Source organism: Acyrthosiphon pisum, chromosome A2 (genome assembly GCF_005508785.2).
Source record: "Acyrthosiphon pisum isolate AL4f chromosome A2, pea_aphid_22Mar2018_4r6ur, whole genome shotgun sequence".
NCBI classification, from domain to species: Eukaryota; Metazoa; Arthropoda; class Insecta; order Hemiptera; family Aphididae; genus Acyrthosiphon; species Acyrthosiphon pisum.
Window position 1 is genome coordinate 107,376,007 of NC_042495.1, and position 14,551 is coordinate 107,390,557.

The 14,551-nt window shown below is 28.9% G+C and overlaps 4 protein-coding genes across 5 annotated transcripts; 2 read left to right on the forward strand and 2 right to left on the reverse strand.

Annotated features, from left to right (window-relative positions):
* Nucleotides 1-622: 622 nt before the first annotated feature.
* On the forward strand, nucleotides 623-1,497 carry LOC100159524 (nuclear protein 1). Its single transcript, XM_001949096.3, has 2 exons — nucleotides 623-892; nucleotides 1,021-1,497. Exons 1-2 carry the CDS (start codon nucleotides 811-813, stop codon nucleotides 1,167-1,169), a joined length of 231 nt encoding a protein of 76 aa, XP_001949131.1. The 5' UTR covers nucleotides 623-810; the 3' UTR covers nucleotides 1,170-1,497.
* Nucleotides 1,498-3,060: 1,563 nt separating this feature from the next.
* On the reverse strand, nucleotides 3,061-8,797 carry LOC100168419 (glutathione S-transferase, theta class-like). 2 transcript variants are annotated; one of them, XM_016801251.2, is made up of 10 exons: nucleotides 8,567-8,797; nucleotides 8,399-8,486; nucleotides 8,043-8,193; nucleotides 7,799-7,979; nucleotides 7,578-7,741; nucleotides 5,326-5,449; nucleotides 5,156-5,243; nucleotides 4,127-4,277; nucleotides 3,894-4,074; nucleotides 3,062-3,832 (listed from the first exon to the last, which is right to left on the reverse strand). In XM_016801251.2, exons 1-10 carry the CDS (start codon nucleotides 8,679-8,681, stop codon nucleotides 3,669-3,671), a joined length of 1,407 nt encoding a protein of 468 aa, XP_016656740.1. In that variant the 5' UTR covers nucleotides 8,682-8,797; the 3' UTR covers nucleotides 3,062-3,668. The 2 variants fall into 2 exon arrangements, with proteins under 2 accessions (NP_001156289.1, XP_016656740.1); NM_001162817.2 differs by lacking the exons at nucleotides 7,578-7,741; nucleotides 7,799-7,979; nucleotides 8,043-8,193; nucleotides 8,399-8,486; nucleotides 8,567-8,797 and having other exon boundaries at nucleotides 3,061-3,832; nucleotides 5,326-5,541.
* Nucleotides 5,680-7,196, forward strand: ACYPI23643 (cytochrome c oxidase subunit 6A2, mitochondrial-like). Its single transcript, NM_001293424.1, has 3 exons — nucleotides 5,680-5,900; nucleotides 5,990-6,153; nucleotides 6,961-7,196. Exons 1-3 carry the CDS (start codon nucleotides 5,795-5,797, stop codon nucleotides 7,045-7,047), a joined length of 357 nt encoding a protein of 118 aa, NP_001280353.1. The 5' UTR covers nucleotides 5,680-5,794; the 3' UTR covers nucleotides 7,048-7,196.
* Nucleotides 8,798-10,723: 1,926 nt separating the features above from the next.
* LOC100164339 (solute carrier family 35 member G1) lies at nucleotides 10,724-12,456 on the reverse strand. The gene has a single exon (XM_001949546.5). It carries the CDS (start codon nucleotides 12,137-12,139, stop codon nucleotides 11,120-11,122), a length of 1,020 nt encoding a protein of 339 aa, XP_001949581.1. The 5' UTR covers nucleotides 12,140-12,456; the 3' UTR covers nucleotides 10,724-11,119.
* Between the last annotated feature and the right edge of the window lie 2,095 nt (nucleotides 12,457-14,551).

The window sequence follows — 14,551 nt, forward strand, 5'->3', positions numbered from 1 at the left end:
AAAATAGAAAAAACGCATAAATATGCCCAAATAGTTAAAAAAAACCTCTAAATATGCAAAAATATGCAACATACAATTTCACATACTTAATCACAGTACCTTGAAATGGATTTCTATGTCACCTAGAATTAAACACGATTTAGCAAGATTGATATGCAAATGCATGAAAATCATAAATAATTAACTACCTTAAGGTATTGTTATAAACTCATTTCATCTTATTAGTATAATATATAGTAGCATATATATATAATGTATAGTATCTATAGTATAACTAAAAGTTAGGTAAGTTTGGTAACAAGATAAATAATTGTTAAATAATTTAATAATTTAATTAAAGTGAACCTGCTTCAACAGAACAAAGTAATAATTTAATTTAATTGATAATAGTAATAATAATAATTTAAATATTTTTTCGCGCCATGTTAAACCAATGAGAAAGCCGTATTTCCGTATGGGTTTTATTTGATGTGCAGAATGGTAATATGCATCCCGTCACGAGAAAACATGTCGCCGTCGACACGGCTGGTCACCTGTGTTGGCAACACTGCTGCGAGTTATCTACCGCGCGCGCACAGCAGCTGACCGTCCGGCTGAGGCAACTTACCGTTCGCGGAAGAGGTCTGTCGATTTCAATTTTCAAGTGGGGATGGAAATCATAACATAAAATATAACACAAAAAAAAAAACCAGACGCAAACGCACACACACGACCTCCCGAGACAAACAACGCGGAAACCGTCGAATATAACCGTCAGCGTGCACGTCCTCAAGTCAATTACGAAAATCTATTGTCTGACGAGAATCAAACATGTCTGCCCTCACGAATGTGGAAGATGAGTACGACGAGTACAACTACGACCAAGACAAATTGGTCAACAGCGGACACAGCGGTAATATTATTATTATTATTTATTGCGAACCAAACGATATTATCGATGTCGCAGATCTTTCCACGTTTTTACTAGGCGGTAGGTACATTTTTTAACGTGGTTTTTTTTTTTTTTTTTTGTCACTACAGGTAAGAATAGGAGCAAGAAAGAGGCCAGTGAACACACCAATCATTTCGATCCGAGCGGCCACTCGAGGAAACTCTCGACTAAATTGCAAAACACTGAAACCAACAAGAAGGAAGAGAACTTGAAGCCTCATCCGACGACCAGAAAGTGATCAAATTCGAGCGCGCTTCCCTCCCCAAATCCCAATGTCTTGCTACGGTTTTACTTATAATTTTTTTTTTCTATTTTTTTTTTCCAAAATACTAATTGATTGCTCATCGGAAGCCATCGTTAATAATTGATATTAAATTTAAAAACTAATGTTCAGAAACGTATAGTCTACGTTCTTTAATCGTAGATTATCTTTTCTCTTAATATATATATTTTTCCTTTTTTTTTTTAAAAAATATAATATTATCTATGGATGTTATATTTTTCAAAGGTGTATAAGTAATTGTATATGACATCAATGCATTTCAATACATTTAAGTTGATTGACATTTTTAGTTTTTATTATTATTTACCTAACCGTGTGTGCTAAAACCTCATTTGTGAACTATGATGTGTTAAATTTATGATTTGAAGTTATCACTACAAATACAATCAAAATTTTACTGTAAACAAAACAATAAACCTCAAGGTCAAGTGGGTTACTAGGAATAACAACTTTCATTTTCTAACCGACAGTGTTATTAAATTATACAGCTGGCACTTTGTTAACTCTATAGTGTACATTTCATAACCTTCCATTGAATGACATTTTGAATAATGATGTATAGAATTTTTTCATAATATAGTCGAAAAACTTATGCCGAGGTTATGAAAGGCGTTATGGTTATGTGTGAATTGTGTAGTAGTTGTGGTCTCAATCAAAAATTGAATGGTGAACTCTACTAAACATTTTCAGTTATGTATTCGAGTATAATAATCATTATGATATAATAAAAAATACATGTTATAAATTATGCTATAAGATACGAGCGACAAGTTAAAGTAGGTGTATAAAAAACATTTTAATAACGTTTTTTTTTTTATTTACAACATAACTTAATCATAAGCACGAGTATATTCAAGCCCTGATTATGAACAAATTGTATATTAGGGTACCTTTATATTAGATAGTTGAGATATTGAGGACGTGAAGTTTTGAACACATTTCAAAAACTTTGGCGCCACTGTTTATAGATTTTCATTTTTAATGTCAAAACTAAACAAAATACAGCCAAATTGCCAACGAAAGAACAATGACATGAAGATTTGCAAATTTTTTTCCCGACAAGTAGCATTTGTTGTTGATTTTACAGCGATACCTATATTTGAAGACTTCGCATTAAACTGTCTGGCCGGGTTAAGTTTCAAATTATTGGCATAATTATGTGTGGCTTTTTATGTAAAAACATGTTTTTAATGCATGTATGCATTTCTACGAGTGTAAGATATGTCAACAAAATTTTATTTTGCTTGTAAGTACATATTTTGATGTTGAGGAAATATATTCAAATAAAATCATATTTTTGCATATTTCACTAATTAATAATATGTGTATCGAAATATTTCTAAGAATTAAAAAAAAATGTACATTTCAACCACAGATATAGATACTAGTCTATCTGCGATTATTCGTTACATATTTAAGGAAAACCAAAAGGCTGATTAATAAAATTACTAATTTTTATTTATCTGTACCTAATAAAAACTACAACACTGCCATTAAGGTGATACAATTCAACAATTGAAAGGATGAATACTACGCGTTGACGGGCAGTAACTGCTATAGCAGTCATACTGATTCAAGTTGTAATATGACCATGACTGGTATAGCAGTTATATATAAAAGTCGTAAAATGGCATTCGTCAGAGCAGTTGCGTTTCTTTGTGGCTTCACCACATTGGAAATTATCTAGTGTCCTATTGCGACTTATTAACAATTTGGGCAAAAAAAAAAAATCAAATGTTCTAAAAAATATATAAAAATCTATGGATTAGTGACTACCAAATTACAGTAATTTGCATAGCTGCATTTGTGTGTTAATTTCGTTTATAAATTCAACATTAAAAACAAAGTTTAAAAAATATAATGTTATTATTTATTAAATTTGTTTTGCAATTTTGCATATAAGTACATATTTTGATTAAAAAAAAATTAATATAATATAAAATAATTTATAAAATAGCATATATACAAGCTTTTAAGAGAATATAAGCAACATATTTTGTCTATTTTAAGAGATTATAAGTCCTCGCTCTAATTATAATTTACAAAAATGAGACATGGTTAAAAATGTAGCCATAAAGGTAATAAAAATATAAATTATCTTCATTGGTGCCGTTAAAAAACACTAAATGTAAAAATTAAATATGAGGAGAAATAAAATTACATTGACATATGCCAATTTATAATACTTGATGCCTAAATAGGGTGATCATAAGATATTCAAAAAAAGTTTTTTTCATAAAATAAAAACCAACTATTAATATAAACTATAAAAATATTTCCCATATCATATGAAAATTATAATTACTAAAATAACAAGCAAAGGCTCTTAACACGAACAAAAATAAAAACATTTAAAATGTGTTCTCATACAAAATACAAAAAGAACCATAAGCAACTATATTATACTACATTTAATCAATATTGCACAAGACATTATTTGTACAATAAGTAAAATTAAATGTGCGAATTTAATTTACCATATTTTTTATTATATTTAGCAACATGCATTTCAAGTATTTCATTGGCCTCTTCATAATACGGGCTTAAATATGTTGCCGTTCTCATTTTCCAATTAGATAAATTTGGACGATTGGCATATGGATTGTAACCAGCTATTCCTAAAAAAAAATTTCAAAATCATGTTTAATCAAATTTCATTTTGTGAAAAAATCTACTTACTTGTTTGATCGATTTCACAAATAGCAATAATATCAGAAATGGAAATTTCATTTCCACTCAAAAACGTTTTATTTTTCAGCCAAACGTTTTCTATTAGGTCTAGAGTTGTGATCATTTTTTTTTCTAATTGAGCGACTCTCTGTTCATTTACCGGTTTTCCATTCATAACTGGCCACAAAACCTGAAGTATATATATTATAAATTAAACACAAGATTTCTATGTTAAGCCATACTTTATGTAAATAATAGAGAGCACAATCAGCTCTAGTATTTGTATGCTGCCACTCAAGGTATTCATCTACTTGTGCTTGTTTCACAGAGTCCTTAGGGTACCAGTGATCTGCCACGTTATAAGTACGACAAATGTAACGCAAAATTGCTATGCTATAAAATAATAACCATATTCTTAGTTACGTTAAATACCAAATACTAGATTTATATTATAGTTATAACATTTTAATACTTAATTAATTATTAATACAACATGTCCGTTAATTAACCAACATCGTTGTTGATTTAATTTTCAAAATATTTTTAAATAAATATAAATATATAATGGAAACAATAATTTAGTTGTAAGTATACTGTATGACTAGGTAAGTCCTGTATGAAAAAAGTTATAATAAGCTTAATAGAGCTAGTTGAAGAGTGATAGCGGAAGTTTCTGATCGACTGTGAAGTTTTAATGCTGTAAGGTCATGTTATTACTTATAATAAAAATTGAAATACAATTATAATCATAATAGAAAGTTCTTTTTGGAAATACAAAATTTTTTATTATCAGTATCCTAGTGTTACGGATACTTTTGTGAATACCTAAGCCACAGAAAAAAGAATATGCTCATGAATATTAGTGATTTTAATGTCTCTAATACCCATGCCTAAGTTAAATAAGAAACTATATTTTATCAATCATATTATGAACACAAACTTCAACGCTCACATACAAGTGCTCTAGTTATATTATATTCTCTTATACGGTGATATAATCCGCGCCGCGAGAGAAGGAACCCGTTTCACGCATGCAGACTGTAGGCATTCCCCAATTTTTTGCCATTTAGTGTATGTCAAATTGTGGTGATGCTTGGAATCGAAAGTGTTTCGGTCGGGACACGGGTTCCTTCTCTCGTGGCGCGGAGTATATAGACTTTCCTTTAACTGGTTTAACATAACTACGATAACCAATACTACGTATATATATTATTTAATAATAGTATTGTACATCATAATATCAGCCATGTCTAAAACAATAAATGCATTACCTTTCAATAAGAACAAATCCATTAGCGTTGACGACTGGTACTTTTTTAAATGGATTTATGGCTTCAAACTCGGCTGTGAACTGTTCTCCTACAACATACATTATATTATATTATGTTGAAGTATGTAAGTAACAGTTACCTATATCATATGATGTTCTCTCTTCACTCACCTTTCAGTAAATCCACGACCTTTCCTTCGAATGGAACTTCGGCTTTTTTAAAAAACATGTACAATGCTCTGGACGGTTGTGACAATAAGTTGTGATAATATATTAATTTTGCCATATTGTTCAGTTAAATCCCAGCCTCTGTCGCTTTGGAAAGCTCGGATTATAAAACGATCGCCGGACAACCAAGATTTATGTAAATCCGTTTCGACTTTCGACGAAATGAAAATTATGAAAAGTGGTGGGAAAATTATAATGATAACAGTGCAAGACATCGGTGAGACATCGATGGTTTGGTTCTTATCATAACCTTCAAAAAGATAAAAAAAAAACTTCCATATGATTTCAACATTTTCATTCCTGCTTATGGAAATAGGTGTCTTAAACCAAATCATTCCGAAAAAATTCTACTGCGCAAACGATCGTTCGCTTGTTCGTTTTTAAATTTTTTTTTTTAAATAAGAACGGCAAAATGTCGGTTAGGGTGTTCTCCCGGAAGTTTTCTGCTGGCAGGCAATTGCGCGCCATCATGGACGAGCAGTTCACTGCCGACAAACTCAAGTCTCACTCTTCACCCGGCAAGTGGATTTTTAGCGTTACTCTACTGTTTTCATACTGTCTAAGGTTTTTATATGTACTTACTCGTTATGTTTTAATTAAATTACAGAGGTCCTCCAAGGTCTGTCATTGTGGAAGAAAGTGACCTATTTCATTGGACTACCGGGATGCTTGTTGGCAAGTATTTACTGCATCAACGGACATTTGGAACACGAAAAACACTCATCGCGACCAGAGTTCGTGCCATATGAACATTTGCGCATCAGAACTCGGGTATGTATATATGCTTGAGTATTACTTATCTGAATACAAGTTCCAATTCGCTGATGAATAAATTAAGAATATTATTTCAATCTTAGTTAACATGTTGTTGAGTATTAAGTGTACTGACTATATTTTTTCGAGGGGCCTGTTGAACTTTTATCAAAATGATCCACACTGATTAACTTTTAATGAGACATATTACCAAATTGTTTCCAAATCTTTTTTTGTCAATGTCACAGTTTAACTAGATGCAATTTCTGGTTATGACTTATTTCAATAAATGATATTCAAGAATTTCTTGGCATTTTCAATTCTACCTTCATTATTAAAATATTAAGTTTAATCAAATCATACTAAAATAATTGATTATATCATGAAGACAAGTTCAATAAGTTAAATAATAAATACTAATTTTTACATATAAAAATTAAAAAATCCTTAGGCCCTGAGCAATTGACCTGATATACACGGCTATAAGTTTCAAAGGTATTTCTAAGCTTTATTAATTTCTATGTTTATAATTTATATAGGTTATATTAGTCAAAAGGTCAAAGGACTATTTAAAAAAAGTCTAAAAATACAAATTGTCCATTTACAAAATTGTCAATATAAAAGTATAAGTCAAGTTCAAAAGTTGTATTTTTAACAATATATTTTCATACTTTTAATTTGTATCTTTGGACGTTTTGTTCGGCAGTTAAAAAAATGAGTCCGGACTTCCTGTTAAATCATTATTGATATTACTTGACACTTCTTGTATTTGTACCATGTTCCTTACCCAAAAATTAATTTCACCATTACTAATATTGTTTTCAGCGATTCCCATGGGGAAATGGAGACCAAACTTTGTTCCACAATCCAAAATTGAATGCTACAACTCATGGTTATGAAGTAGATGAATAAATATGAATGTTAAATGTATTTGTATTATCTATCTGTAGTTATATAATACCAATTTAATAAAGTAAATGCTGGTTCTGTAAAAAAATAAGTCACTCCGTAAACTTATTATGTATATCTAATTGAATAAATGAGACCTTTTTGTAGACTTACATGTTTGATATTTTTAATTTAAGGAATCTAAACATTTGTTTATGCAAATTTTAATTTATATCAATATTTGTTCATTGTCAATACAGTGATGGATACTATTTTTTTAAACAATGAATTAAAATCTTTATTTTTCAAAAATTTGACTACATAGTACATACTCTTAAGTGGTTTGAAAATGTAAACTATTTAGTAATTTATTTTATTATAAAAAACAAATATATTTTCAAAGGTAAGTAGAAAAATTAAAATTGAGATAAATTACATTATATTATAATTTATTATTTAATATATATAAATTCCTATATAAAGTTTTAAATTTATATAACTAAATGATTTTATAATAAAATATAAATTTTAAATAATATCAATCTACAATATTAACTAATTTTTTTACTTAATTCATTGACATAACGTTTGTATTCATCAGCAGTTTGTTCGATTACTTGATGTGCTTCTTCGTAATAAGGAGAAAACTCTGATTGAACTCTAGCTATCCATTTGGTTAAATTTGGACGATCCACTAATGGATCAAAACCAGCAATTCCTAAGTAAAAATGTTTAACATAAATATCACACTGTTATAATTAAATTAGTTTTTTACTTGGTTGTTCTACTTCACATGCACCGACAAGATCAGATACAGAAATTTCATCTCCACACAAAAATGGTTTATCTTTTAACCAGATATTTTCTAATAAATTTAGATTTTCAATCATTCTATTTTCTAGTACTGTAACCTTTTCAGTATTTGCTTCCCGGCCAGTTTTTAGCGGCCATAATGCCTTTAAGCGGAAAACAATAAATTGAATAATAATTAGCTACGTAATAAAATCAACGACCATTACCTTGTGCCGAAAATACTCAGTACAATGAGCTCTAGTATTATTATGTTGCCACTCTAAATATTGATCAACAAGAGCCTGCCTTTGGATGTCTTTGGGATACCAATGGTCAGCTACGTTATATGTTCGACACAAATAACGTAATATTGAAACACTAAAAAAAACAAATAATTATTGTGATATTAAAAATTTGTACTACTCTCTGTCCCTATGTAATACTCTATACAGACAACTAGTTCTAGATCATGAACTTCATAAATTTATAAATTGTAAACTAACCAATTATTGACAATTAAATAGACAGAATATTTAAGTAGACTTTATTAAAATTATATTTTGTATTTTTTGGAAATAATAACCTTTCTATTAAAACTGTTCCCTTGTCATCAATAAAAGGTACTTTCTTGAACGGATTTAAGCTTACAAATTCTTTAGTGAGATGCTCTCCTATAAAAAGACAAAATGGAAAATAAGATTTACTCCTGTGTCAGCTGTCGCGTAAAATATTATTTTAATTTAAGATGTACCTTGTCTCAAATTTACTGGTTTTGGTTCAAACGGGATTTTGGTTTTCTTCATAAATATGTACAAAGTTCTGCATGGTTGTGACAAAAAGTCATAATAAAACTTTAATGTGACCATGGTGTTGAAAAAATTGAACTACCCAATACACTTGTTGAATCCACGTTTCACCGAAAACTAGAACAAATAACAAGTAACAACTGACAAACCAATAAATACCTACATAATTACTATCTATGTTTAATAACTCATGATAATAATAATTAATCCAAAGTCCGAACCATGGTCTTATCTTCTAGGACCGTGGTCCAGACGTTTTAAAACCAATCATTTTTAATTGTTGAATTAATTATGTAACGCCATTATCACAGATTAAATTTAATTTAATAAAATTGTTGCTTGCTATTTATTACCCTATGATTTAGATTTTGGATACACCCGAAACCCATGAACATATTTTTACATTAGAGAATTAATTGTCTAACCATTAGACTCTAATGTTCTTCAAGGAAAGTCGAAAACACGAAACACCATCCAGAGTCGACTTCCCGTGTTGGGAATAGATAACTAAAAAATTATCTCGATAAGATAAGATCATTTTAGCGAAATGTTATCTACATGGACATAAAGATAACAAATTTAATTTATGCAGATAAAAATAAATATAACAATTCATGTTTTATTGATTTATCTTATTACGGATATCTTATTAATTATCATACTTTCAAATTCCAATGAACAACTCAAATGTAGTTGTTATGGACAATATTATTATTGTATACTTCAGTAATGTACCTAATTTGCCTATACAATTCGCCGGGCAACACATTTTGTTTGCGAGAAAAATTTAAAACAATTAATAATATTATATTATCTACTAGCTGAACACAGCTAGGGCAACAACCCGGCGTTCCTCGGGGGATAGTAATGAGGAATGACCATTATTTTTTTTTAATCTCATTTTTATGTTCATTATATAAAAATCTGTTTTTTTTAATACGAATTACTATCTCTAACCAAAATTTTTTATTACCTTTGCATTTAATTGTATTTAGTATTTTTGGTTTGTAATACAAAATTGCCTTCAGTCTCCACCATGAAAAACGGTATAATTTTGTTTGCTTCGTAAATTAACTAATTTACGATAGCCTGTGCACATCTATACATTTAGTTTTTTGCATCTTTAAAAAACGTCAATCATTTTTATACATTTTCTAATACATAGAACTATAGAAGCAACGGGGATAGATGACCCTGATCATATTTTTTCGTTTATTTGAACGTATACAATAGTACTTATTTGGTTTGTACAAATTAACTGCAGTCTATAACTTCTAGATAAATAATATCTATTCGTTATTTTTTTATAATCTCATTTAATATAATCTCTGCCCAACACAAATGAGCGTTAGCAGAACTACAGTAATATTATAGTTTATTCACAATATTGACTTTTGTAGTTTAAATTATATGGCGTTTGTCAGGGTAAAGACCGGTTTTTTTTTAACAAGAACTTATAAAAAAGTAAATTGCTCAAAATAAAAACAACCTTTTTATGATAAATATATCAATATAATATTACTATACCAGTCTTACTCAAAACTAATACAATTATATTAAACAGAGTTTTAAAATTTTAATACAAACTTTTTTTTGTAACAATTAAAAACAACCAAGATAAATAATTTTAATTAATCAAAATTATCATTCTTATATTTTTATATAATCTTGAAACTAAAGTAAAACTATTACCAATAGAACTATAAATAATTCTGTGTATTATTTATGTTACAATAAATATTAATTTGTAAGTAGTTTTTAATTCATATACATTATTGAGGCGTGTAAGAACAAATAATTTAATAATACTGTTAACAATTGTCAAATGTAATTTGTAACTCAAATAATATTTGAACTGTACAATTAATTATAATGACAATAAAAATACGATTTTAACCTCATCCGTATTAGTATACTTATATTTTACATTTAAAATTAACTCAAAGGATTACATGTTATTGACTAGAAATATCAGTTTACTGAAAATCATTTAAATAAAAAGGACTAAAATACAGATCATTGTTAAAAATCATACAAATACAATTTTTCATTATAAAAAATTTGTTCGGTAACAATAATTTAAAGTTTGATATTTCTTGAAATACAATGAAATTATAAAAAAATGAATGCGAAATACTTCTATAAAAATGAACTTACACTTCAAAGAATAGTATAAAAATTGAATTAGTTTTAAATAATTGTCAAAAACTCAATTTTAATCTATTTTTAAAATAAAAACTTATCAGATAATTAATGATCACAAATTGTTGTTTCTAAAATAGAAGTCTTAAAATGGTATACATTCAGATTCACAACTAAAATATAATAAGCGTGTAAACTATGATTGAGCTGATTAAATTGTACTTTTTTGTTTTCACAAAACGTTAATATTTCACAATAGGCATACATTTAACAAACATAAAGTGATTTAATTATTTTAAGTAATACTGGTGCTAGGCAGATCAATAGTTTAACAATAAGTAAAATATATGTGGGTGTCATAAAAATAGAAACCCAAATTTTTTTCTGAAGCTTGATGTAGACGGCATAGACATCATCCACTTCCTTAAGCCGATCAGTACAACAGATGAAGTCACCAACACTGCACCAATAATACTGAAAATATTTGGTACCTCGTTGAAAAATATTATCTGCCATACAAAAGCAAACACCACATCAACAGTCCTTGCAATAGCAACCAATCCAGCTTCTTCGAGTTGGGCTGCAATAGTTAGTAACATTTGTCCAGAAAAACTGAATGCGCCTAAAGCAATTACTAAAATTCTCTCAGTACCGCATTTTGGCCAACACAAGTTTCCTGTGGCCCAAGCCATGCTAGTCGTTTGTATGATAGAATAAGTGGCAAACGTCACCATGATAACACTGAAATGTAAGTTCTTCAAAGCTCTGAGTAGTATATAAACAATAGCTCCAAAAAATGTAGATAACAAAGCTGCTAATGGACCTAAAATATTGTATTGTTTAGTCGACTGCCCAAATAAGAAAGGAGGTCTTGTGATCAATAAGACTCCAATCATTGTTAAGAATAATGTGAAGTAATGGAACAGTCCACATGGTTCCTTGAGAAATATTCTGGCAAATATTGCCACTATGACAGGCACACTGAATACAATTACTGAAGCGTCGGCTAAGGGCATGTGTCTGATGGCATAAAAAATTAGAGACACTGAAGTGGCGCCGGCAAAAGCACGAAGTAGTAGCATGAGTCGTTGACCTTTTGGAAATGGATTCTGTTTATTGTAAATCAATATGGGTACTGAGGGAATTAATATTCCGACAAAACGAAAGGCGGCCAATTCCAATGGGTCTATGTCGTCAAGCCATTTAACTATCAACGTACTCAGAGAGAAAAATAATGACGATATGGCAGCTAACAGTAAACCAAGAATTTTTATTTGTGTTTTAGGGGACGACGTCACGTTTGGCGTAACCGGTGAACTTGTGGACGGTGAATCTGACTCGATCACCAGATTTCTGAGTTCTAGTCGTTCGGCCATTTACATGGTTTAAATATTACTCACTTTATAAAACTACTTACACGTCACTTGTCCCCGATAGTGGTATGCTAGAACAGTTTAAGTACCTTACTCTCGATTTACCTAGATATCTTCGGTCATGATTTAGATTCGTTAAACTCTGAGAAAATGTGCGATGGTCAAGTAGAACTGGGATTCGATTTATTAATTTTTAGGAAAATGAACTGATATACCAAAAAATAAAAAAATAAAAAATGTACCGGATGCCGGATGGCACATACCGGATCTTGAATCTGGAATTAGCATTTAGCAAAAAAAAAAAAATGGGTATATAGGATATTGATTATCATTTATCACGGTCTGATAGTGTAATCACTGAATTCGCAACCGCGTGAATTGGCGATCATAGGTCATATAGGGCACTGTTACTCTATGTAGGGCACGGACTAAGATATTATACAATTAATGCACAAACAATTTACAATTTTGAAGTACTCATAACTGGCTTGAAAATTAAAATATAATAAAAAGCTCATTAGGGTTGTCTATTAGATAATAATCTTACCTTTAGATTTTATAAGAGGTAAATTTACTCTAATTTTTAAGCTAACGGAGCTACACGTGTTCTGCTTTGCGTATAATTTGCCATGTTACGCACTTGTAAGACGGATACAACGCATGCGGCTATCACGTCGTCCTCTTGATTTCAAAACATTAAACTGACGTACATACATTTTTTTAGTTATAATTTTTAGTTCCTAATTTATAGTCACTTCATGGTAGTTGATAGGCGATAGTTAGTAGTTATATAGTACATATTACGTAAATTTCTGACTTCTGTGATCAAAGGTCTTATTCCATTCTTCTAGGCGACCTTTTCAACCAACGTATTTATAAGTATCTTAACTGCATATTCTCTCGTTTTGAATACTCAGAACTCTTAAGCCTAAGAAATGAGCTTGTGAATTCAGTGCTGTAAAAAATACTTTTAAAAAGTATTTGAGTAATTACTCAAATACTTATAAAATAAAGTATTTAAAATACCACCCAAATACTATCTACAGTAAAGTATTTGAAATAATTTTCAAATACAGAACGAAAAAATCAATTTAATTTTGAATCATTCATAATATATTATATTAATCGAACATTTGAGTGTTACATTTTAAGAACATTATTTGTTCAAAATGCTTATCTGTCATATTTGTTCTTTTGTATATTGGTATATATTGGTAGGTACCGAAAACGTACCGTTGCGATTGTCGTCGAATGTCGACAGACGGTTTCTCGGAGTAAAAAATATTTAGTTAAGCTATTAATAGACGAAAACTAAAACCTATATAGAATTGTTCATAAATGATAAATATATATAATATTATTATTATTTGACGATGAATAAAGAATTAAAGGAATAAAAAAAGTATTCAATATAATAGTATTCAATAGTAAAAAAATGTATTTAAAATACCGTTCAAATACTTCAAAAATAAAAGTATTTTAAAAAGTATTCAATACCAAAAAAAGTATTTGAATACTTTTACTCAAATACTTTACAACACTGCTTGTGCTATAGTACATTTTAGACATTTTTTTTAATATTAATTCGGTGAACGAACGTTCTGGCTGAAGTCTTTGGAATAAAAGTGGTAGTAGTAAAAAATAATTTTAAAACTGTGGCTATTTCCGGAAGACTGCATAGTGTATCTTGCAATTATTTTGAACAATAAGTAATTCATCTAATTTATTCTTTGATATTTGAAACTTTTTTATATTTTGAAGTAACACTTTTCCGAATAAAAGCATTTTTGCTTTAGAAATGACAGACAAATATTGATGTAGTTCGACTAGATTATTAACAAAAATATAAGCAATTTGTATATCTGAATATTGTACTACATTTTCAATAGGGCATTTCACTAGAACATTTTCAATCGTATATTCAGGAACATCATTAATAACTGATCTTAAAATAGTAATTTCAGGAATAATTAAGTTTTTTTTCTATAATTATTAATACATTTTTTAATTATTTTGTATTAACTGCTCATTCTGTCTTTGAAACATATTATATTTAATTTAATTTTTTCTTCTTTTAATTTCCTTTGCCTTTATATTGTTAATTGTTAATATATATATAATATATTATTACATTATGTAATTAAAAAAAATATTATAATATTAGGTTTATAAAACAATAATTGCTCAATACTTTAAAATTACAATAAAAACTGGTGTTTACAACCAACAATGTAAAAATAAGCTGTATACAGAATAATTTAATACAGATAATGGTTATGACACCAATCTTTTTTTTTTTTAATGTGAAACAGTGACATTTTATAATTTAAATTTTTAATGACAATTTTACGATTGATTTAAATATCTGAGAATGTATGATATTGTTTCACTAAAATGTTACAGTTCTCTCTAAAT